Source organism: Stylophora pistillata, chromosome 10 (genome assembly GCF_964205215.1).
Source record: "Stylophora pistillata chromosome 10, jaStyPist1.2, whole genome shotgun sequence".
In the NCBI taxonomy this organism is placed as follows: domain Eukaryota; kingdom Metazoa; phylum Cnidaria; class Anthozoa; order Scleractinia; family Pocilloporidae; genus Stylophora; species Stylophora pistillata.
The window spans coordinates 21,377,822-21,401,388 of record NC_142528.1 but is presented as its reverse complement, the minus strand read 5'-3'; the positions used below and the strand labels follow the sequence as shown (position 1 = coordinate 21,401,388).

The 23,567-nt window shown below is 38.0% G+C and overlaps 3 protein-coding genes across 3 annotated transcripts; 1 reads left to right on the top strand and 2 right to left on the bottom strand.

The window, feature by feature from the left end:
• Positions 1-3,245: 3,245 nt before the first annotated feature.
• On the bottom strand, positions 3,246-4,978 carry LOC148722217 (uncharacterized). Its single transcript, XM_088736670.1, has 2 exons — positions 4,787-4,978; positions 3,246-4,246 (listed from the first exon to the last, which is right to left on the bottom strand). Exons 1-2 carry the CDS (start codon positions 4,799-4,801, stop codon positions 3,779-3,781), a joined length of 483 nt encoding a protein of 160 aa, XP_088592796.1. The 5' UTR covers positions 4,802-4,978; the 3' UTR covers positions 3,246-3,778.
• A 3,221-nt stretch (positions 4,979-8,199) lies between these two features.
• LOC111326035 (calumenin-A) lies at positions 8,200-14,875 on the top strand. Its single transcript, XM_022929962.2, has 7 exons — positions 8,200-8,478; positions 9,329-9,528; positions 10,540-10,706; positions 11,023-11,083; positions 12,096-12,184; positions 13,043-13,132; positions 14,101-14,875. Exons 1-7 carry the CDS (start codon positions 8,288-8,290, stop codon positions 14,197-14,199), a joined length of 897 nt encoding a protein of 298 aa, XP_022785697.1. The 5' UTR covers positions 8,200-8,287; the 3' UTR covers positions 14,200-14,875.
• A 1,076-nt stretch (positions 14,876-15,951) lies between these two features.
• Positions 15,952-22,803, bottom strand: LOC111326045 (potassium voltage-gated channel protein Shaw). Its single transcript, XM_022929976.2, has 2 exons — positions 21,663-22,803; positions 15,952-18,463 (listed from the first exon to the last, which is right to left on the bottom strand). Exons 1-2 carry the CDS (start codon positions 22,365-22,367, stop codon positions 17,426-17,428), a joined length of 1,743 nt encoding a protein of 580 aa, XP_022785711.1. The 5' UTR covers positions 22,368-22,803; the 3' UTR covers positions 15,952-17,425.
• Positions 22,804-23,567: the final 764 nt, after the last annotated feature.

Sequence of the window (23,567 nt, the reverse complement as noted above, 5' to 3'; positions counted from 1 at the left end):
GTGATCCCATCATTTTAAAGTGGCAAACAACAGTTTTCCAAAGGTTAACCCCAGAGAGCAAAAAATTCACAACCTTCGAGTGCATGTTGAAAGGGCCATTAGGAGAGTCAAGGAGTTCCATTTCTTTGATAGGGTCATCCCGCTGACTATGGCAGGCAGTATAAACCAGTTTTGGACGGTTTCATGTCTAATTACAAACTTCTAGGGATTTTATTTTAAGAATGACTTTCTAAAATAATGCATTAAAAATACACCACAAATCCTTGCTTACTTGATTTTAAGGGGAGGTGTCTAAGCACACATTTGTTCTAAAGTGTTATCTTTCCGCGAAGCTTTCTTTTTTTTCCCCTAGAACTGTTTATCCTAAGGGGAGCATAGGAGAAAAAGGTTGAATTTCACAGTCTATAATAACATGTACATGTTACTTTGCGTAAGTTGACACGCCTGTAAGCCGGAAAGCAAAAGGCAGTTGACCGATGGCGTTCATAGGGCCTGTGCGACTCCTGCCATTCGCTAGCGCTTTTAGATCTTCTGCCCTCAAAGTTAGGCTGTTATTAGGATATCTCTTGATTGCTTTCCTTTGCGGTGTAATATTGTTGAGGTTTGGCAAAGCCGGATGGGATTCTGTTCAAAAGGCAATATTTTCTCTTGTGCGTGCGCTATTTTCTCTGTTTTTAAGTATACTTTCCCTCCCGCAGAAAATAACTTCAGATGTGTTTCTCAATTCAAGTCTTGGAACACGCAGGTAGATGAATCATTGCATGAATTATTTCGCTATCAACAGAATGTGCCGAAGCATTACTAGCTTTTTAGATACACTAGTTTTAGAAACTAATCAAGTCATTGCCCCAAAGTACACACGGTTGTAAAGATTCTTAAATAAAATTTCTCATTTTCCGCAAATACAAGACAGCCATGTAGGTTTAGGATTTTGTACATGTTTTTACTTCTTGTTCATTGTTTCACTGCTTTTTAACGATTTACTTTGTAACATAATGTATGCACTTTATATCGCGTGAAGAAAGAACAACTTTTATTAACACGGGCTCCGATTGGCAACTCAAACTCTGAGTATCTTTTGCTAATCACCTCCGAGGAGTGGAGATCCACCTCGCTGGGGATTTGCGCCCGAAAATATTGCAATGCAGTAATTTGTAATGAGTTAAAATCATTTTTTTGTGCTATATAGTCACGGTGTTAGTATATGCTATAACAACTATTCACTTCAGTGTCGATAGCTAGCGCTAGATATCTACCTCGGCGATTGGCAGCTCAGTATATATCTACCACCTACCACCTCCACTTCGGTAAAAGTTGTCCACTACTACAACTATTGCTACTAGTACAACTACACTGAGACAGATTACCTGACATTGTTAAAAGGCCAACTCTCCTCAGTTCATACTGTTTTTGATGGCTGAGGATTTAGCTTTAAGGAACATTAACTAGTTACTCATTACTTGATTTATCGCTTCTCAACTCGAGAGCATCATTGACATGCCAACTCGATTTTATCATAACGCTTTGGTCACCTTAAACTCCGTAAAAATCTCGGAAGTTGACAAGAGCTGTGTAAACCGTTTACATAATTCATTAGCGATTTTATGGCTTTCAGTACTTCAAGTAATGACAGAAAGTAATAATGACCATGGCTCGGAAGAATTTTAACCCTCCCGAAAAGCTGGGATCGGATTGGTATCGTAGATATTGCAGGACATGTCAAGGTAAGAAATCCGAAGCGATGATATAGAATTGGCTGGCTACTGAAGACTGTTCTCCAGTGCATGTTTAAAAATTATTAAAATTTCACTGATGTAATCGATTTTAAGCGAATTTGGTGCTTAATGCATAAAATTAGAGTTGTGGTCATAATTCCTCTTTAGCCCAAGAGGACGATCACCTGATCGCGAGAATTTTTTTCCTTACGCATTATTTTGATCTTTGCATTCGATCTTATTTCAAGAGTCTTTCCGAATCCGTGTACCTTAAAGCCGACCGATTTTTTAATTTTTTTTTGTAAAAAGAACATCACGTTTCATATTCTTTTTCAATTTCTTATTTCCCGCTGTAAGAAAAGAAACAAAACTCAATCTCCGGAATTGTTTTCCTATATGGAAAAACGACTTTTATTTCTTTTTATTTTCGTTTTCAATTTTTTCCGCCCGTGAGAAAACGGAAATCACGTGTACTTCATGTTTACTTCATGTGTGCTTCATATTTTTCCTTTTGATTTTTGTGTAGCTCTCAAAAAATGTATTGAAGTTTCCGCTTTCGTTTTCTGTTTTCGTATTGAATTTTGAAAACGGATTTGAACTTAGGCTTTTCGTTTTTCGCTTTCGGCAAATGGTCACGTCTGTTTGAAAGGAATATTAAAGAACCTAACAAATGCCGAAGTTAGAAGACGTTCATTATGATGACTTTGTCTGCCGGCAGTTCATCGAGCAACTGACATACTTATGAAGAGCTTGTCCCTGCAATTAAGATTCGATATCCAAATCCAATGGGCTGTAGTTAACGAAGCATTCAAAGCTTTCATAATCATTGAGGAATCAGAAAGGGAGTGGAAGTTTCCGAATGGAGCGCCCGATATCGCAGTTCGAGCCGCTGTATGGACCTGTATCAGAGGGGAGTATTTTACAATAGACAACAGCATCAACTTAACTCCATGAGGGAAGCAGAAAACCGAAACGAGTCGAGGAGTACTGTATCTTGGCGTCTTCACCCTACTTACATCGTCTCAATGTAAAGGAACGTAATCCAAATTATCAGTGACTGTTGCTCTAAATTAGAGACACAAATTTCCAGCCGGTTTTAAGCGTGGGGGAAAAAACCAAAACATCATAAGGAAATGATATCATTTTCCTACGAAATTGAAAATCGTTACTCGAATTTTCTCGATTAATTTCTAATCGATGTAGAAGCTCTCCAGCCTTACATCTTGTTTCAGCGATGAAGGTATGATATTTCTCTTTTATCAAGTTTCGCTTTTGTCAGCGAATAATTGTATCATTATATCATATTTTTTAAGTGCTGATTTTCCATATGTCATTCGATGGTGAAGAGCTGGGTCCTAGTCTTATAAAAGTTGCTAAGTAAAACCCGGGCGGAGAGAGGTTGCCCAGACTCTCTCCGCCCTCTTTGGAACTGTTCCTCATTTTTACCTGTCTTTTGATGCAAATACAAATTAAGAAAAGCTTTTTCTTTCATTGGCATGTAAGTGAAGAATGATGAACAGCAGAAATTAAAAAAATGTAAAATACTTTATTGGTCAAACAAATTTACAGATGAATATCATAACTACATATTTAAAAAGTTTTCGAAGAACTTGCGCAAAAAACTGTTTGAGGAGGTCTGTAATATCTTTGAAAATGGATAAGTTCATCGATATTTAAATAAACGCATATATGACACATATAAAGTACAATGATAAGTATTACCAATAACTCGTTATATCACCGTGATAAAGTATCATGCAACTTATTCCACGAAATGTGGACAAAATATTCATTAATACAATGGTAAAGAAAAATTTACCAATAAACTATTACTCTATCTTTAAAATCTCACACTTTTGGTGCAAAAAAATGTTATCGATCGTCGTTTCCAAAATAATTTACTATAACAGGTGAAATTCTTAATTTCTGCCCGGATAGATGGACATTTACTTAAATAATCTTAACTTTATTTAATTTCCATTACCCTTTACCGGTCGTTATAAATATTTTCGCTGTGTTCCTGACACAGTGGTAGTTTTGAAGAGGCTCAAAAGATAAGAATCCTAAGCGCATGTGCAGATCTCAGGGTATACCATGCCATTTACCGTTAAGTAACGCGCTCCTTGACATCTTCTCTGGTTGTTGTTGTTTTGGATCGAACTTGCACAAGCGGTACCCGAAGACGTAATGTTTTTGCAGATTGGAAAACTTCTCTGCCTATTATCTGACAAAGTGATTGTCAGATATCTACCAGTGTAGCAACCTGGCTCCCTTATATCTGGGGACCGCTTGTGTCTCCACTGGGGAGCACTTTCCATAGACGGAATGACGTCATCACTGAATAGCTCTGGGCCCTCTTGACTGTCTGTGTCCGATTCCGGGATTCCAGTGGGGCCAGACTTTTCCTGTTGGTTAAACTCCTCCCTCAAGATTGTGTCAACTACCTCGTCACCAAAGCCATCGTTACTGTTTGATGTAATAGCCCGGCAGTTTCCTCGGTGTAGAAAAATTGCGAGTAAAGCGAAAAAGAGCTGAGAGAAAAAATGATATCGTCAGGTTTTGTTTTATAGACACGTCATTTTTTTTTTTAAGTACAGATTTTTTGAAATAAGCAATCTGGACAAAAGTCAAACTTTGCCGTGGTAGTTTTTATGGTAAAAGCGAAAAAAACTGTGCAAGTCACCAATCGGCCGTCCATGGACTAAGATTTGAGGCTCAATCGGCTATCTCGATGAATCAAACGACCATCAACATGTGTGATTTCAGATTTTTTCAAAAGATTTTCATCGTTTTCTGTCATCCTGTTGCTTAACAGCAAAAACACTAGCATGTTCGCGTCTACATTTCTATTTATAAATATGGTGAAAGGAACCTAAGTATTATAAAAACTCGTACAAATAGCGAGTAACAAGTCGATGAATTCTTCAGAGATGAAAACATGTCAGCAGTCTTTACCATGACTGTTGTGGTTTGTGATCATAATGTTAATAAAAAATTCTATAAAACTTCTTAAAGTCAAGGTTGCGACTAGAAAATTAAGAAACAAGGAGAAAAATACGCGGGAACCTTACCTTGTAAGTCTCCATAGCTGATTTATAGGTGAGCTTGTGGCTTCTTTAAAATGTTTTCACAACACAGTCTTCTTTATCTTATTCTCTGAAGTGAGTTTGATGTCGAAAGATGCGGTTCTCTCCCTTTAAATACAGTTTGATCGGTCCTGATTGCTGGTTAGGTAAAAATCTAAAAGTGGGGAACTACCGCTTTTTGTCCAACTAAATTACTTCATGGGTTATTTTCTTCGTTTCAGCCCATTCATATTGGTTTTAGTGCAGGTTCGTAAACAAAGAAAAATTCCGTCTATCATAACCGAGGTTGTAATTTTTGCCGGCCCGGCACACTCTAGGCCAGTAGCAGGTTCATTTAATTCCGGTAATAAACCGACATTATATGAGCGGCCAATAGAAATGTTGGACGATGATACATAAAGGAATTAGTGCTCAACTTACGAGGATGTTTATGGTCAAAAACTGCGTAACAGAGAAAATTTTATTCTAGGAATTATTTGACTATCTTTACTATAAATGCGTTCCGCGGAAAAAAATTCTCAGCATTTTTCTTCCTTCCGCTGCAATTAAAAGTTACATCAAGAGAAAAGGAAAAAGCGTTTTACCTTTTTTTTTTTTTTGAGTACTTCAACGCCCAATTAATTCCCCGAATTGTACTTCGTTCTCCTTTTCGAAAGTGTCTGTATTACTCAGATAACTTTGGAAAGGAACAGTAATTTCAATTTTTGTATTAATATCAGTTATTTACGCCTACTATTCGATGCTGTTTGTAGGTTATTATGATAAAGCTGACCTATTTATGATCACATTTACAATTAATGGTGTTATCCCAACACACTGCATAAAAAAGGAAAACGTCATAATTATTATCTAACTGATAATCTGACAGAAAAACTTATCGTAGAAGTATTTTGGTGATGGAAATACAGCGGACCCTACGCGGAAATAAATACAACTGAAGAGAAAACTGGCATTTGTCCAGAATATATCCTAGAGTGGTTAGCACCCTTTGAAAAAAGGAGTTACTCTGTTTCTTACACGTCATCTTAGATAAAAAGTTTTCAAAAGTGACCTATGATAGTTAGAGAAGCAAACATTATCTCGGCGGAAACAACTTCCACCTGGTTGTAATATCAAAAATTTGATCTCCGTGTTAAAAAAAGCTGATGCAATAAACGTAATAGTTGACCCAGCCCATAGCTGCTTCATCACAGGAACTCAATCACCGAAATACTTTTCCATTTTGAAATTAAAAGCAAGTTTCATACATTTGTTACTGTATCGTTTGTTATCTTCAGCTGTCCATATCTTTAAGTAATCTGTCTATATTGATTTCCGATTGCTTCTTGGTAGTAATTATAACTCCCTGGTAGATATCTTTAGATGTGTTCAGATATCGATGAAGTTATTTCGGTCATTTAATAACAAATGTTACAGGTTCGTAAATGGCTTAAATTCAATTTGAATCCCTTCTAATTCGCTGTGCTGTGACAGTACTAAAATGAAATAGTATTCCTGTATATCGGTATTACATATCACATAGAGACTTTGTCTAGACATTAAAAAAACTGTCACGCAATAACTGCATGCTCTGGGTGAATCCCTCAGTGGGCTCGTGTCCTTTGGTTTTCAAGAAAAGGGGGTTGAGATATTCTGCCTTTAGTGTACTATGTTTCATTTGTTAATAACGTGAAATGCGAAAAGCCCTCTTCTTTATCTCCTAGGTAGATTTGGCAATTCATCTCCCCAGTTGGCCGGCGTGAGCGCGAGTTTCGTTTATTTCTTCCTGTTTCCATGTATGGTATAAGATCCTGCTAAGAACAGCGAAAGATCATCTGAAGAGGAAAACCGTTTCAGTAGATCGAAGTGTGTCATATTTTTTATTAAAGCAATACTTAAAGCACATGCTATGATGACCGAGGGGACAAAAAATGTACCACTGGTTAAAATTTGATCGCGTGAGTTTTAGTTTGAAAGTATCGCAGTGACGATGTGAATGAATTTAATGTATTTATTTTAGAAAGAAAGAGGCATAGAATATAATTAATAAGGAAGCCAACCCCGGACATAAATCATTGCAACCCTAATCTTCCCTCCCTTCCCCTCTCCTCCTTGTTTTCTCAACTTTTTCAGAGCAGCCGCTGGCAAGCAAAAAAAAAACTGCTGCAGCAGATGCTGGTTTTTTTCTTGTCAGTTACGTGGTTACTTTACTAAATATATATCTTGCCACGAGAGAAGTGAAAAAAAGTAACACTGATGATAGTGAGTTAAATAGAAACGGCTGGACGGGTACATTTCCTTTGTGAAACTCAAATTTGCTCCTAATGACGTCAAAACACCAATGCAACACTGGTGTCACAAAGTACGCGACTTTTGACTGATTTCCTTTCTGCAAGTTAAAACGGTTCCTCTCCTTATCACTTCTATACTTCCCAAAGTGTTATATAGAGTTTCCCTAGATTATTGAGACTTTAAAAATAAAACCTGCTAAAAATCTTGTTGTTCCATGAAAAAAATGTTTCTAATTTTGTGGCGCTAAACACTAATTGGAACACTGTCCATGTGATCAGGCTTCGTTTCAGGGAGCGACGAGTAATTACTTTCATTTTCTAGGCATTGGCTATCTTGTTGATACTTACTGTATCGAAAACTCATCAAAAGTCGTCAAAAGACTTATTGTAAGATGAGATCGATTGATACCAGGGTTCTTTAATCGATAAATGAAGTACATAATTTCGACAAGTTTACCATACTCTTTACAATACCGAAATGGACGCATTCTTTTTGACGTCTAAAACCATTTTTAAAAGAACAAAATTGCAAGTTCCAATGCCGCCTTGTTCGACTCTTATATTTCAAAACGGATCATGATCATTTATCTAGAAATTTACTTCGATTAGAAGTCTAAGTAAATCTTATCACAAAGACGGAAGTACTTCCATCGCCGGAATTCCAAGTGAAATATAGTAAACTGTAAAGAGTTACGAACCGACAATTGTGTTTAACAGGGAATCGCTCAATTCCTCTAGGAAAATATAAGTTATTGCCTCCATCTATTTTTGCTGTTTCCACTAAAAACAGAGAAAAGACACCGGGCGAAGAAATGATGAGGAAAAAAAAAAAAAAAAACAGCTCAGCCCGACTCGGTTTGTAACCGTATCGAAGGATTTATCTTATCACGGTTGGAGACCAAATAAAATTGACGGCAGTTCTCCGAAAAATCAGAGAAACGTTTTTAGGGAGAATGGACGAGAAATGGAGCAGTAAAACAGTTCAGATTGCCGTTTAAAAGTCGTACAAACTCGGTTATACAATGGTGATCGACTACAACTGAATAGAGACTAGAAAGTCCTAGTATCCAGTCCACAACCGAGTCGAGAACGTGGCGCACCTGTGGTTGAACCACGCGTCACGGCTGAATAAACATTGCCAACTGTAAAATGAACAACACAAGTAATCGATTTCGTATTCTTCTACGACCTCTCCGATATAACAAGCGCTTGTAACATGAAGCCGCAAAGTTCTGTATTTTTTATCGCCGTTCTTATTTTTCTAGTTGATTTATCCGTAGAGTATTCCGAGCACAGTTTTGGTGGACGCACACATAGTAACCAGGATGATCATATCGCCTTCCTTGGAGAGAAGATGGCCAAAGAGTTTGACAAACTTTCCCCTCAGGAGTCCAGGAGACGGCTCAGGTACGTCATAAGTACATCGTCCAAAAAAAAGTTAATGAGAAATTTAGAAATTGTGAAACATTTGTAGCTAATTAAAGGAAGTATTTGAAAAAAAATTGATAAGCTCGTCATTATTTGGAGAAAATCGGTGTTTAAATAGAAGAAAACACTCTTTAAAAATAAAAAAATGCAAAGAAGTGTTGCATCTTTTACCGGCAAATTTATCTATCGACGATTGTGAAAAAAAATCTTGGAATTGTGAATTTATAAGGATTGGACGGTTGTCTGGTTTGATCCTAAGTAGCATCTCATTAAGTGAAGATTTTATCTCGACGAAAATTTTCTTTGTGACTTGAACAACTAGACAGTGATGATTGCGCTTGTCAACTATAACCGCTACTCAACAGTATCAAGCTTTAGTTCAGGTCAATCAATAACATTCTAAACTGTATCAAAAAAAAAGCTTAGATTATTTCTCAATATGTTTAAAAGGATTTATCACGACTTACGAAAGAAGACGATCAATCACACGCATGCTGTACGCTGCTCGTTATCATACTAAAATATCATTTAGTAAGTAAATAAAAACAGCTATGTAAATATTCCAAAGCATATTGCGTCTTTCAAATTTCACTCGTTTTGATTTGCTCCGTGAAGTTATTATTCTAACACCAAACCTGCCTCTTTCAATGCGTCACCAGTAAATTTCCTTGATGGACCGTTAATTGTGTCAGTATCGTTCGCAGGTAATGGCCCATACGATTTCAAACGGATATAAATATTTCATCCCGATAGGAACATCTTTTGTCAGTTCTTCCAAAAATATATTTTTGTAGCGAATGATTTCGTCAATCTTTTTGTTCTCATTCAGAATGCTAGTGCCTCGCATTGATATCAACAAAGACGGCTTCGTAGAGGAGGCCGAGTTGGAGATCTGGGTTCGACATAAGATGCAGAAGTGGACTGTTGATGAGGACGTGGACGCCATATTCAGAGACCTGGACATGAATAACAACGACAAGGTCACGTGGAAGGAGTACATGACTAGAACATTTGGATTTACTGAGGAGGGTGGGTATGACTTATACCAGGAGACTGGGGTTAATCTTGGTCCTCTCAAAGAGATGATAGCGAGTATTTCGCGGATGAATTGTCTCTCATGGTGGTCGCTGTGCTCGGTCTGTACGTCATGACTTCGAGCTAAAAGGATAGTTTTTCAAATTTTTAATTCAAAGTTAACCCAAATTTGTCCAAACTCTATTTCTATGAGTGACTGTTTATTTATCTTTTCTTACTAACACTGGATAGATTCGAACAAAACAGACCGTAAATATCAGATCTGCTCGAGTGTTTATTTAGCATTAAAAGCGTAACTTTCCCATCGTCTTTTAACTTAATAGTTTGCGTGGATAGCATCGATGTCAGGTCAACATATCTTTCGGTTGAACTTTCCGTTTACGCGAAACATGCACCACCATTTCCTGGTTTGCCAAATGCCTCCCTTTCAGAGCAATTTTACTGAGTGTAGTAAGGAATCCGGGATTGCTTCGTGTTTTATCAAGTTCGGTAACTGTCTCCTTAGAAGAAGGCAGTCACCGAACTTGCGTGACGCGTGATTAGCGCGCGCGCTTTGAAACTTCGTAAGCTTGAAATCTTCATAAGCAAGTTACGCGTGCGATTTTTTCGTGTGCGAGTTTTAAGATTTGAGTTCTTGAGTCGCAATTTTCGAGGTTTTTGGTGTCTTTTCTGAGTTTACTGTGTTACCGTTTCCCCGTTTTTCACTCGAATTAACGTACCTGTTTTTTAAAGAGATTTCCCTGTCCACTTCCAACCATTTCGGTCAGCTTTGCTCTCTGAATAGCTCGGTAAAACTCGCACCATCCTCAAAACCAATCATCTGCATGCAGTTTGCTTGTTTTTGCTTTGAGTTTTCATTGGCTAATAATAATGTAAACCTTTGTTCTGATTGGTAGCTGGAATTGCTTTGATTTTGGGTTTTTTGACACTTAATTGTAAGCTGCTTTATTAATAGATTTGGTTTTTTTCATTTTTACCAACGGCCATGACGTTTTTGTGAAACAGACATGCACATTAAATGGGAAAGATCAAACCTGGAAAAGTACGTTTTGTTTGATAAGAAGAAATGGCGATACAGTGACCAAGACAAAGATGCTATGCTTAACAGACAGGAGTACGAATATTTCCACCATCCAAAGGAACATGAAATCATGTTGCCTTACATTGCTGTGGTGAGCAAACAGGTTTTCCTTGTTTGGCGTTCATACGTTAACCCTTTACACCCTAACATCAGTATGTATAGTCCCCAAACTGTTCTCTGTATACTTTCTAAGGTGTTGACAAGGAGAATTTGTGTAACAATCAAAGGGCTTAGTTAGTTGCTGATCATTTCCTTTATTCTCCTGACCTTCATGTGTGATTCAGGGGGTAATGCTATAAGGAGAAAGTAAATGTTACTCACTCCTAGGAGTCAAAGAGTAAAGGAATTTAAAAAAAAGCGATAAGAAACCAAGCATCTCATACTAATGATATGGTTTTTTTTTTAAGGAAATACTCGATCGATATGATAAGGATCAGGATGGTCGGCTCTCTCTGGACGAATATTTGGGTAAATGATTCAGATAAATAATCGTAGTCAATGAGATTCAATCGTGAAGATCATTAATTGAAACGTAAACAGAATGTACCCTTACATGCGGTGTAAACTAATAAAAGACAGCAGTACTGGCTTTGTCGAACGCCGTACCAAATAAACTGGGTCACATCACTCAAAGATACATACACCTACATCACCATTACTTCAACCTTTGCATTTCTCGTTACACATGTAAGAGTCCAATGGATAGTGCTGTCTAATCCATCACCATCACGCCAACCTTTCCATTGCTCGTTACACATGTAAGAGTCCAATGGATAGTGCTGTCTAATCCATCACCATTACTTCAACCTTTGCATTGCTCGTTACACATGTAAGAGTCCAATGGATAGTGCTGTCTAATCCATCACCATTACCTCAGCCTTTGCATTGCTCGTTACACATGTAAGAGTCCAATCGATAGTGGTGTCTAATCCATCACCATTACCTCAGCCTTTGCATTGCTCGTTACACATGTAAGAGTCCAATGGATAGTGCTGTCTAATCCATCACCATTACTTCAACCTTTGCATTGCTCGTTACACATGTAAGAGTCCAATGGATAGTGCTGTCTCATCCATCACCATTAGTTCAGCCTTTGCATTGCTCGTTACACATGTAAGAGTCCAATGGATAGTGCTGTCTCATCCATCACCATTAGTTCAGCCTTTGCATTGCTCGTTACACATGTAAGAGTCCAATGGATAGTGCTTTCTAATCCTTCACTCATTAAGTCATTTACTCTTCATAAGTTGAAGCCATCGGGTCGATTCAGTTTAAGTCGATTGAGTTTTTTCCTGTCATTTCCAACAGTTACGAGTTATGAATTGAGTTTTCTTCATTTGAACTCTGCTACGTCGAGTGGTTTCTACAGCACACGAAAACAATTTAAAACTTTTCTTGGTTCCTCTCAACAAGAAATTTTCCCTAGGTAATTTTCAGTTTTCAAGTAACAGTGACACACTTTTCAATTTTTATATTGCAGCCTACATCGATATGCCAACATTCAATACCCTCTACATTACAGACTTCAATGAGAAATATGACTTGGATCATGATGGATTCCTCAACCTGGTAAGAGGCAAAAGTGTAATGTTCAGCTGCCCCCTAACTTTTAAGTCACTAGGTTAAGTAAATTTTACAGATAGTTAGCATACAGCTTCATTTTGGATTTCAACATCTGTAAGGCAAGCAACACTTTCTTGGTATATCTTAAAATTAGTCTATGACGAGAAAGAACCCAAACCTAATGACTTATGCCGGCATTATACTGGCATAATACCGGCAAAACACCGGCATAAGACCAGCACAATGCCATAGCCGGAGTTTTGGAATATTCAGAGCATCGAGCATGATGCCGCCATAATGACTAAACTTCTTACAAATTCCCTTGATGTTACAATACAACAAGATGTTAGTTTTGTAGCTTGAGCACTGTCAACAGTGAGCCTGGTTTCCTTGCTTGCGCCTGAGGAATTAGATCAAGCATAATCTCGTGTTCTGAACTTCAGTAAGGTTTTTATTTCTGGCAAGTTTTACCAGCTAGTACTAGGAATGGTGGGGGAGGAAGGATGGGATTTAGGGTTCTTTCAAGCTACTCTTTTGAATTATTAAATCGATCGTACTGAATTTTTTTTTTTGCATAATTTTCGATGAAAACCTGATGGTTTCAGGTTTTACTACCTGATGGTTTTATTGTTTAAAAGTTTTTGTTTTATTTGCTTCGGCTTCGAGGAAATCTATCACAATTCTCTTTTGAGAAATGTTTAATCAAAGAAAGAGGGTGAAAGAGTTTCTTTGTGAATGATAAAAATCAAAACATGACAGTCCTTTTTGGGTTTGCATTAATGAGTGATCATAAGAAATATATTCTGTCCCACCACCAGATTTCTACGTAGCTCATTGTTATTCCTTGTCTTTAATACTTTTCAGAAAGAAATGGAAGAATGGAGAAGACCAAAGAACTTTAACAAAGCGCTGGGAGAGGCTCAGCATTTAATAGAGTATGCTGATATGAATAAGGTAATTATGGACAATCCGACTTCAACAAGCAATCCGGGACTGCTTTGGTTTTGCTTCACTACGCCACGTAATTGGTGCAGAAAACTCGCGCCACTCTCTCCGCCAATCAAGTGCAAAACTTAAACTAATTACGAATTAGTCATTCGCGCTTTCCCGCGCTTTAGGAAGTTTGCTTGTTTTCACTTTGAATTTTCATTGGCTCTTTAGGGTGTTTTCTCTTCTTTTGATTGGCTGTTAGGATTGCTTTGATTTTTTGTTTTACAACTTTAAATCGAAAGTGCTCTAAGTGCCCATTTCAACTGAGTATCACAAAAGCAAAACCAAAGTAATCCCAACAGCCAATCAAAAAAAGGGTAAATATCTCTAGGAACCAATCTGAACTCAGTGTAAAATCAAGTAAATTATCTGAAATGCGGTAAAAATTGAGCGACCAAGGCTTCAGTTTTGAATCTAACTGGTTGTGGAAAAAGCGACTGTTGTTGAGGCACAAATACAGGTGGATTAAGCAAAACCTAGGAAGTCCCGGTTTACTGTCGACGCTCAATTGAAAATAACTCTATCATAGGAAATCTAGACTTACCTTTGTTAAAGCTTTCCATTTTGGTCAACTCTCTGATAGCAATTGAAAATAACTCTATCATAGGAAATCTAGATTTACCTTTGTTAAAGCTTTCCATTTTGATCAACTCTCTGATAGCAATTGAAAATAACTCTATCATAGGAAATCTAGACTTACCTTTGTTAAAGCTTTCCATTTTGATCAACTCTCTGATAGCAGGCATTCCCTGTAAACTAGCAAAACAACACCGAAAATTCATGCTGACAGAAAAAGTGTCCATGTTCATTACACAAAGAATTTCGAATATTTTTTTACCTGAAAATTTATATAAAAAACAAGAGAATATAAATATTCATATTCACATTCTCTTGATAAAAAAATCAGCTACTGATGATTCTTTTATTCTTAGGATGGAAAACTGACAGCAGACGAATTCGTCACAAGTCATGAGATCTTCGCAGGAAGTTATGTCACACAGTTTGGTCAAACTTATCACGACGAATTTTAAAGCAGTACTTTTGGACAAGTTTGCTCAGTTCTTCAACACTGTCAACACTAAAGGCATTTAATTTGCTGTATATAGAAAGTTCATTTCATCTCTCAATTTTTTTTTTCAAGTTTTAAAAATTAGTTATTAAATCCATTATCCGGTTGACCTCGGATATTTGTAGTCGTGAAAAGTTGCATAATGTTCTACCCGGTCACATCAAAAATAAAATGATATCCGCCATCAGCTGGTTCCCTTTTATAGCGGAATGAGTGCCGTATTAGTTTTAAAGCGAAATTTGAAATACAAAAATACCGTGGCTACCATAATCAATTCGCTGTGTGCGCATACTCTTGAACGGTTCACAACTATCTTCTTTTCGTCTGCGATTTTGGTAACGATTTTAAAAAGATTCGCATTAAGTGTATAAGAATAAAAAGAAACTTAAGAAGGCATTTCAAGTAAAGGTCTTTATAGTCAAACGCTTGTAGGGGACTGGAAATGCACTTGCTGTGTTTAGGAAAATTGGCTGAAGTGCTGTCGAATATACTATGGTTTTCTTGTATTCTGATTGGCTGTATTCCTATCACATGGTAAATCAACAACTATTCACCGAGGTGTAGGTGGCTAGCTAGTGGTGTATATTTATCGAGCTGCCAAGCGGTTGTTTTAGGATCAAATTAAAACAGTGAGATGATATATCATAAAAAAATATTTAACTCATTAACTCCTACAACGGTTACAATATTTTCAGACGCAAATCCCGCGCGAGTTTCTCGGAGGTGAATAGCAAAGAGATTCGGAGTTTGAGTGGCCAACGCTTTCCATTGTTTTAGTATATACTAAAATGTGATATTCACCAGTCAAGGGGCGTATTTTCTTCGAATCTTGTAGTTATTTAGTAAATAGAGATTGCAGGAAATGGCAGTTGAAGTTGTAATAAGACTTGCATGATCTTGGAATGATCCGATTCTGGGAATGTTAGGGCTGAGGAAAGTAGACGTTAAAGCTTTGTACGAGCGTACGCTTTAAATGCTTCCAAAAATAATTTCTCCGCCTTTCGTGTGCTCACAACTGCAAGAACCTTTCCACTTCTAAACTAAATAAAAATTAACATCGACCCTAATACGTCCCCCGATGAAAATTCAAAAGCAGATTTCTCGAGCTATAAATTAGCTTTTCTCTGTTCAGTTTAAATTTTGGTGTTCAAAGTGCATAAGGAATTTGCCTGTGGTATCTAGGGACAGGTCATTGTTTGCCACTAGATTTTGGGGAGGGAGAGAGTCGGCTGTATATTGTCACGATCGTCTCCCCTTCATTACCATTCAATTTTCAATTGCACCCACCCACCCCCCTTTACACTCTGTTGGCGACGACTGATCCCCCATCCGTTCCCCAAAAATCATGTTATTCCTACCATTCTCTCCTCCACCCCAGGCAACAATTGAAAGCTGGCCCCTTGGCGCGGCACTTTACCAAAAAGTTATTCGCAGTCAACCTCTCCGGCTTTCGAGCAGCAATTTCCCTCTGAAAACCTCGCTCCGATAGCCAATCCAATTGCAATAATCATTTTAGTTGTACGATTCGATGAGCAAGTGTACATCATAATTGGCAGAAATCACAGTCTGCCTATTGATACCGATGTTCACAATTAAAATAATTTGGGCCGAAATACAGAATGCCACAGTAAGACATGTGCAGTATCGTGAAACGTCCTTCAAACATTGAAAGCAAAACGTATTTACTCAGACACAAAAGGAAAATAGAGAACGGTTCCAACTATCTAAAAGTGATTTATTCAAACTTTTGACTTAGTTCAACTAAACATCTAAAAAAACTACTCTATATGTATCTTAAATTTTGGATTGTTTGGCTATCTTACTAAGAAAATAGTCTTCAGGGGACTGTTATGAACTATATACACTGTACATTTAAAGATATATAAACTCTATTCACATACGAATTCTGTGATTACATGTGAACATTTCTAGGATTTGTAACGGTTATTTGGTACGAGCGTTTTTTTTTTTTTCGAGAAAATTCTAATTACATTGCAATTATCAAACACAGCCGTCATTGCCGCTGGATTCATAACGTGCGGCGAAAAGCTTTTCAGGCGATGAAAATTTGCGACGACACCTTAGTGGACAATATAATCCCGATCCTGTTGAAGGCGCATTTTATCAGAACGATATCTCGACACTACCAATTTAACTATTGAAAGATAGGAGATTTCCTTGACAAATCGAGTTTAGGTTAATTAATGTTCTACATCATAGCTCGTAACGATTTAGGTAATAATGGTATTTATAAGTACTGTCAATTCAAAAGTTGCGTACTCTGTTGCCAAGCTTTCGAATAAGGAAGCTTAAGGTGACATTCCGAATGTTTATTGCTCTGCTGCACTGAGAACCACACTTTCTGTCATTACCATCTTATGGTCCCCCTTAGCCTCAGCTTCATATCATTTTGAAATAGGGACTTTCTCCCGCTCGAAAAGACGTTGTTGCCAGGCAACAAAACCGACTGCTCAGTTGTGTCACCTTATAAGGTTATTAATCTCAGATATCCTTTTTAATGGCACTTAAAAAAAAAATTTTATTTTTATAAATGTCCCTACTTCACTCTTTGCCTGACGCGGCCAGTTCAAACACCCTTTCACAAAATTTATCAACCATTAATAAACTTAGTGAAGTCGAGCTATAAAGCGGTGACCTATGAGCTAAAAATATAATGAAAATGTCAGATTTTTTTTAATCAGGACAAAGAGACTTCATAGATCTGAGAGCTATTAAATTTCACATTATCACGAAATGAATAAACATTCTCACAGATATGTAAATAAATATTTTTGTTTACTAGAATCGTTTTCCCTAACTTAAGATCAATCATGCTTCGATAAATCTCAAGCACAATTATGTCTTTGGAATATATTACTTCTCGTGCAGTTAAGACGCCGAATCTTCTCTCTAGAATACGTCTAAAACTGATGTCAAGGCTGGGACGATGTTACTTTCTAAGTAGCTAAGGACACCTATACCCCCAAACTCCTCCCCATGTCAGGACAATTAGTCGCGCCTTTGATTTTGTAGTTCTCGCACTTCGTTCTAATGGGTGGGTCTTCCGGGAGGAGCGGTGGAGGGGTGGGGGAGGTATTCAACCTCACCCCCATTTCCCTTACCCCATAAACCAAAAGTAATCTTGGGATGGGTTCATTTCACTTCCGGTAGGTTTGTTATCATTGATTTCATTCCACTTCTGGTAGGGTGGGTACCGTTGGTCTCATCGACAGGCGTTTCTGCATGGCGTAACTCTGTCGACTGCTGTTGTTTGTTGCGGCAGCAGTAGCAGCAACATCTCCATTGGAAGTTGGTGTATTATTAAACAAATGACTGTCTCTCCTCACAGGCCGTCTGGGTTTAACTTCGTTGAGTTCATCAGTAATTAGAAGACTACATTTGCGTCCACCGTTTATTGTACTGTTCTCAGCGCAGCCGCTGTCTGAACTTCCATTGGAATCACCGCTCATTCCATTCTCGACGACAGCCGAAGCCTTAAGAGCGTTCGGAGCGTTAACGAGAACTCGTCGTCGCTTTTTCGGTAATTTGAGCCTCGCTTGGGCGTGAGAATAATATAAAGAAAAATTGTTTACAATTACAGGAACTGGAAGCGCTATCGTCAGCACTCCGCAGACCGCGCAAATGCTGCCAATAAATTTGCCCATAGGCGTTGTGGGTGCCATGTCGCCATAACCGACGGTCGTCATGGTAACCACAGCCCACCAGAAGCAATTCGGTATGTTGTAGAATTTCGTGTTTTCAGTATCCTTCTCCCAGTAATAAATCAAACTCGCAAATAAGACAACTCCAATGATCAAAAACGAAATTAGTAGAAGTAGCTCTCGCACACTTGCTCGCAAAGTGTGCCCAAGAATTTGGAGCCCGGACGAATGACGGGAAAGTTTGAAAATCCGGAAAATCCTGATAAGCCGGATGATGTTCAAGATCTCCACATTGTCACTGTTTTCTGTGGCTGGGTATAAGCTGATGTAAAACGGTACGATCGCCAAAAAATCAATCCAGTTCATAACTTTCTTGAAGAATGCCAGTTTTTGTGGACAAAAGATGAATCGAACCAAAAATTCCAGCGTAAACCAAGCTACACAGATTGCCTCCAAGATTTTCAGCGCCATTTCGGATTTTTCCTTGCGGAAAAATTGTATAGACTCCAAACAGAACAGGATCACTGATAGCACGATCAGTGTCAGTGTCGTGTATGCAATGACCTGAATACATAAACAAATTCATCATCATTTTAAATTTTTTTTAAACCTTAGGAAATGTATGTTTTCGACGGTCCTTGAGTCGGGAGTGGAATCAGTATTGGAATATAAAACAGGCCTTATCAGACTGGGAAAGAAAAACTTGAGCATGAAGAATTCGCTTTGACTATTTATCAACCCAAACACACGTCAACTGGTTTCTTTAGGAAATTACAACTCCGCTCATATTTCTGTCTTTCCTTCACCTCAGTCTTCTGGTCGTCAATTTTACTTTGTGTTCAAGATAAGTCAAGCCAATGTATACAAAGGCCTTTGAGCCAGGTTGTATTCTTATTTATTACACGACTCGGGCAGTCAGAGGGCCAATAGCTAAAATCAACCAATCAAAATGTTCTACTGCCGGTCCAATATTCTCTAAGTATTGGACCGGGCACTGTCCCGAATGGTCCCGAATGATACTGCACTTGTGTCCCTTTGAACTTCAGTCGTATAATAAATCTCTTATTAACCAAGCTTGCTCGGGACCGTACTGGAAGAATATCGGCCCTCGGTCTTTTTTGTACGGACCTCGCTACGCTCGGTCCGTACTGTCAAGACCTCGGGCCGATATTCTCCCAGTACGGCCCTCGCGCTTGGTTAATAAGATATATATATATATATTGATATATGGTCGACGTAGGTAACTGGTAACGTTGATGCGCATAGGTCCTTTGTTCTGTCGTCTCTTAGCTACGAAGTTTGATTCCGAGAAACAACTAAAATGTCATTAGTGTAAAGCGTCTTGGAATCAATACACAGAGATTTAAAAATTATTTCGAGAATTATTTTACTCGACTAGAGAACCGATCAGCCATGTCTTAACTGTAAACTATACTGATTTAAAAAACAAGAACCTTTCGGAATTGTTAGCTTAGCTTAAGTCTCTGAAGTTCATAAACGTAGCGCATTTCTATTTCCCACAATATCGAATCATCACCAGTTCAAATTTCCGTTGAGTGCAACATGGCCTCAGTTTCAGATCGAACCGACGCGAAATATGTTATCAAAATTGTTATCAGCAAATTGTTCTTGTTGAAGCCAAGGTTTTCAGATTGGTCGATATTAGAAGCGTAACCAGTAGCAACCGCCAACATCGCGTACTCATAGTATCTAAATACACGCGCCTTCTAATAAATGGTTTTGAAATCTCTATACTTGGACAATTTCCTCTAAATAAATATTTGCCAACAGTGAGATGAATCCTTTATGCGCGTTTTCCCTTCTTCATTGCCATGAATTCTCGTTTCATAAAGCGTACATAACTTCAATTTCCCCGGCAGACAATTTTGTTGATATTCGTATTCAGGTCCATATTTTAGTAACACGAATGCCTCTTCCCGGCTAAAGCAGTGATAAATCACTACGACGATATATGTTTTCTGTCCGTCACAGCAAAACGAAAGTGAGACGAATCGAATCCAACTGAATGTGGGTATGTCTCACAGCGAGTACGAAAATACTGAAAATGAACACCACTTTAGCGCATAAATGGCCTATGAAAGCAATTTTCTTCCGAAGAAAGATTTAAGTTTTCTCAGCACTCTGGACTAAACATCATGAATTTAGCACACATTTCCTCTACACCTGGGTTGATTAAAATTTCGCCTGGAACTAACTAGCAATGTTCAGACTCATTTCATAGTACACCAGCTTTGTAAATTCCGACAACTTGAATTTCAAAACCAAATATATTTTTCCTTCCTAGAAGTAAATTAGGGTGGCACAAGTATAAATCGGAATGAAATTTCTCTCTATAGAGAAAAAAAACCCACGTCTATGGAGTTGTTTTTTAATAAAATAAGTATACTCCAGTTTGTAAATCGCCCTTTCGTGTTTTCAGCGATCATCATTCAGTATACATGCTGAGAGATTGGATGAAATAGTAAAGAAGAGATAAAAGGAAGAAACGTAACATTTTACTGCAAATCAAGGATCGAAATTTTTTCGCAAAAGTAAAGGAATAAATTCCATTTAAGACTTTTAACCGCTCGCTTGTTAAACTTGGGATATTTCTAAAGTTTCCAGTTACATGAACAATTTAGACCCTGATTAAATCGAGTAGACTATAATTTCCAGGATTACAAGAATTCATAGCTCACCAGGAACCTCATATAAAGCAATCATTGCGGTACTCTGTCTCATGAATATTTTATTTGCTATCTGTGGGTAAGGTTTACTCATGTTACAGGGTAGTTACAAAATTTCAATCTAAGCCGATGTTGATTTTTTTCTTTGAACCTCTTTTTTTCTAAAAGTCTGCGTGTCTAACCGCTAAATGTAACCGCTCGGGTCATAAAAATTTGATCGCGACACACTGAAATCCTTCTTTGTAGCTTTTTATTTCAACACTGTCATTGTGCAATGCATTAAAATATTCGGAACGAAATATTAGGTTAAATATGAATTTTAAATATCCCCTTCTTCAAAAGGTCAACGATTTTCGTCTTTTCCTTCAATGAAAACCACACAAAGGTGACTTCTACAGTTTATGTAGCATTTTATCCACAATATTTATGATTGAGGTTTTAGACTTTTCACGCGGCAATTTGTCCATACTATATTTTGCATGTATACGTGCTTGCTCCGCGGGAAATAACATAAACATCTTCGAGTGAGATATGACTTAAAGTTGAAGAAATCGCTCATAATGTTTCGAAAACTGATGACATCAACGAAATATGGCGGGTTTAAGAGTTCTGCTCTTTTTCGCGTGTAATTTACGTCAATAGATCGCGGTTAAAATTTTAAAATCGAGCGCTTCGTGAATTCGATTAATGTACTCAAGCCGAACTACAAATGTATGGTAGAGGATTCGATCTTTCACTGATGAGTAAAACAGGCTTCAGGCATATATAAAGTTTCCTTTATGACCTTGCTTTTCGGGGCGCCCTACCGTTTATTCCAACAATTAGAAAATAACCTTAAAAACTTATTCGTAGCTACGAACGTAACCCAGTTTTCCTTTCATTAATATGAAGAGTGCCGTTTTCGGAATATGGATGGGAGAAATTTGCATTTTACACTGTTGGGAGTTTAATTGTAACTTTTAAACCTCGCAATACAGCGCGGGTATTATTATTTTTTCTTAAATGAGCTCAAATTGAAATGGTTTGTAAGGATTTCTCATCACTTCCAAAACGGCCCTGTGCCTTTAAACACTAACCTTAGCAAGCTTTGAAGAATAAGGCTCCTCCATTAAAGTCCAGATTCGCGGCTGATATTTCTGCCACCAAGTTAAATTTGGTTCGGTTTCCGCCGCAAATGCGAATCCGTATCGGCCAAAATCAGGCTGTTCTTCATCATCAAAATCGTTTTCGAATTCCACTCCTTCGAACGCGGCGAGCGTTTCTTGTGCATCTCGATGTTGCCGATAGGTTAACCAGCAACAAGACTCCACTTGCTGATCATCGATTCCCCAAAAATTCAGCTCGTCTTCGAATAAAGGCCCACAAACATCCAACGGGCAGTGAAGATATCCCGTGCGATAATAGTTTAAAACATTAGCAAATACACTTGGATGGCGGTCGAAAAAGTATTCTCCCATATCTGCATCATAGTCCACAGAACCTGGCGAGGCATCTGCAAGCCACGACAAACGAGTGTCGGGAATATTTTTTAGTGTACTACGATACGTTTCGTGTCGGATACCACCAACATTAATGCTTATGCGATCTTTTCGTTTCGCTGTTTGCGGCGGTGAGGACGATGTTTGACTGCGTTGCTTGTGCAGCTCACAATCTTGCACGTTGCTCGAACTGCCCGGAATTTCCACATCTTGCATGCTTGGTTCCTCCTCTTCTTTTTCCAGTTTTTCTTCCTCCCTTATGCTAACAATTTCCTTGACTGCAACCGAGTTCAACTCATTCATTTCCAAAGGGAATTCCTCATCGGCGCTGGGCGTTTTTTCTCACCCCAACTCTGCCACAAATCCCAAAAAAGATTATTTTAACAGTCCACGTTGGTGTACTTGTGGTTTTGCGGGCAAAAACTCCGCAACAAATCCGAGTCAAGAAAATCGAAAATTTCCCAGTCGACAGGTGCGCGGTGCCTTCAACCTTGGTCAACAAGAAACAAGCAATTGAACATATGCTTTCAACCAGTATGATTTTCCGCGAATCATGTCTATCCCTTGTGGCTGAAATTGTTATGAGATCAATTTACCCGACTGCAATTTGATCATCAGTACTGACCAGACGAAAAAAATTGATTCTTTACCGCACGAAAAAAGGCTCCTTGCCAGAAAAGCCCGTCGAGTTCTCGCAATGTTTATATTCGGTATTTGCATTTAGTCGCACGTCGAGAAAGGACGAGTGATTTGCATTCGAAAGCCTCAGGCGATTGAAAATTTCATGCAAAAACTTAAACTTTTCGAAGCTGTCATTCAAGTCATTGTCAAGGAAATTCAGGGCGCATGCGTAATATGTGTTCAGCTGTAAGCCCTTGCAGGTGGTCGTTAAATATTATCTGAATGTAATTTCTATACGCGTTTGATAAGCGCTTGAATTCTACATTTCTACAAGCTCTAGTTGTGGATTTTTAAATTTCACGAGGTGATGACTCTTTTTTGCGCGAAAAAAATATAGCTTAATACGAGATTCAACGGGATTACCTCCATCAAAAGTACATTCGACTAGTTTGTACAGTACGCTTCCATTTTGCATTTGTGTACAGTAGAAAGGGGTGACATACGGTTGTGAATCTTATAGTTTGTCTTATAGCAAAAGCAAAAACAACGAAGATATACGGAATTTGTTTACTTGTAAATAAAATGTGTAAGTGAATCGCAGAGGCCTATTGAGGGTATTAAAAAATTTAGGATCAGCTGTAAATAAGATTTTTTAAATTAAGCTTTGTCAAAGTAAAAGGAAAACTGCTTTTGAGACAAAATGTAACAAGTTTAGAATTAAATAACAATAATTTTCACACCACTAAAATTTCCCTTGACCGCCATGTTGGTACATCTCTGATTTCAGTTTTTAATTTCACTTGTAATAGATCGGGGTCTCTAAAAAAACTACCTTTCTTTATCTTTAGTAATGGTGAACTATGACGTCTAAAAATATGGATC

What these genes read in the sequence shown, in the direction of transcription:
- LOC111326035 (XM_022929962.2), top strand. Translation starts at nt 8,288, where the DNA reads ATGAAGCCGCAAAGTTCTGTATTTTTTATCGCCGTTCTTATTTTTCTA. An exon ending in TGTTGCCTTACATTGCTGTG is followed by an intron (nt 10,707 to 11,022) that starts GTGAGCAAACAG and finishes TTTTTTTTTAAG; the next exon opens with GAAATACTCGATCGATATGA. An exon ending in ATGATGGATTCCTCAACCTG is followed by an intron (nt 12,185 to 13,042) that starts GTAAGAGGCAAA and finishes AATACTTTTCAG; the next exon opens with AAAGAAATGGAAGAATGGAG.
- LOC111326045 (XM_022929976.2), bottom strand. Translation starts at nt 22,367, where the DNA reads ATGAATGAGTTGAACTCGGTTGCAGTCAAGGAAATTGTTAGCATAAGG. An exon ending in ATTCTTCAAAGCTTGCTAAG is followed by an intron (nt 18,464 to 21,662) that starts GTTAGTGTTTAA and finishes TTATGTATTCAG; the next exon opens with GTCATTGCATACACGACACT.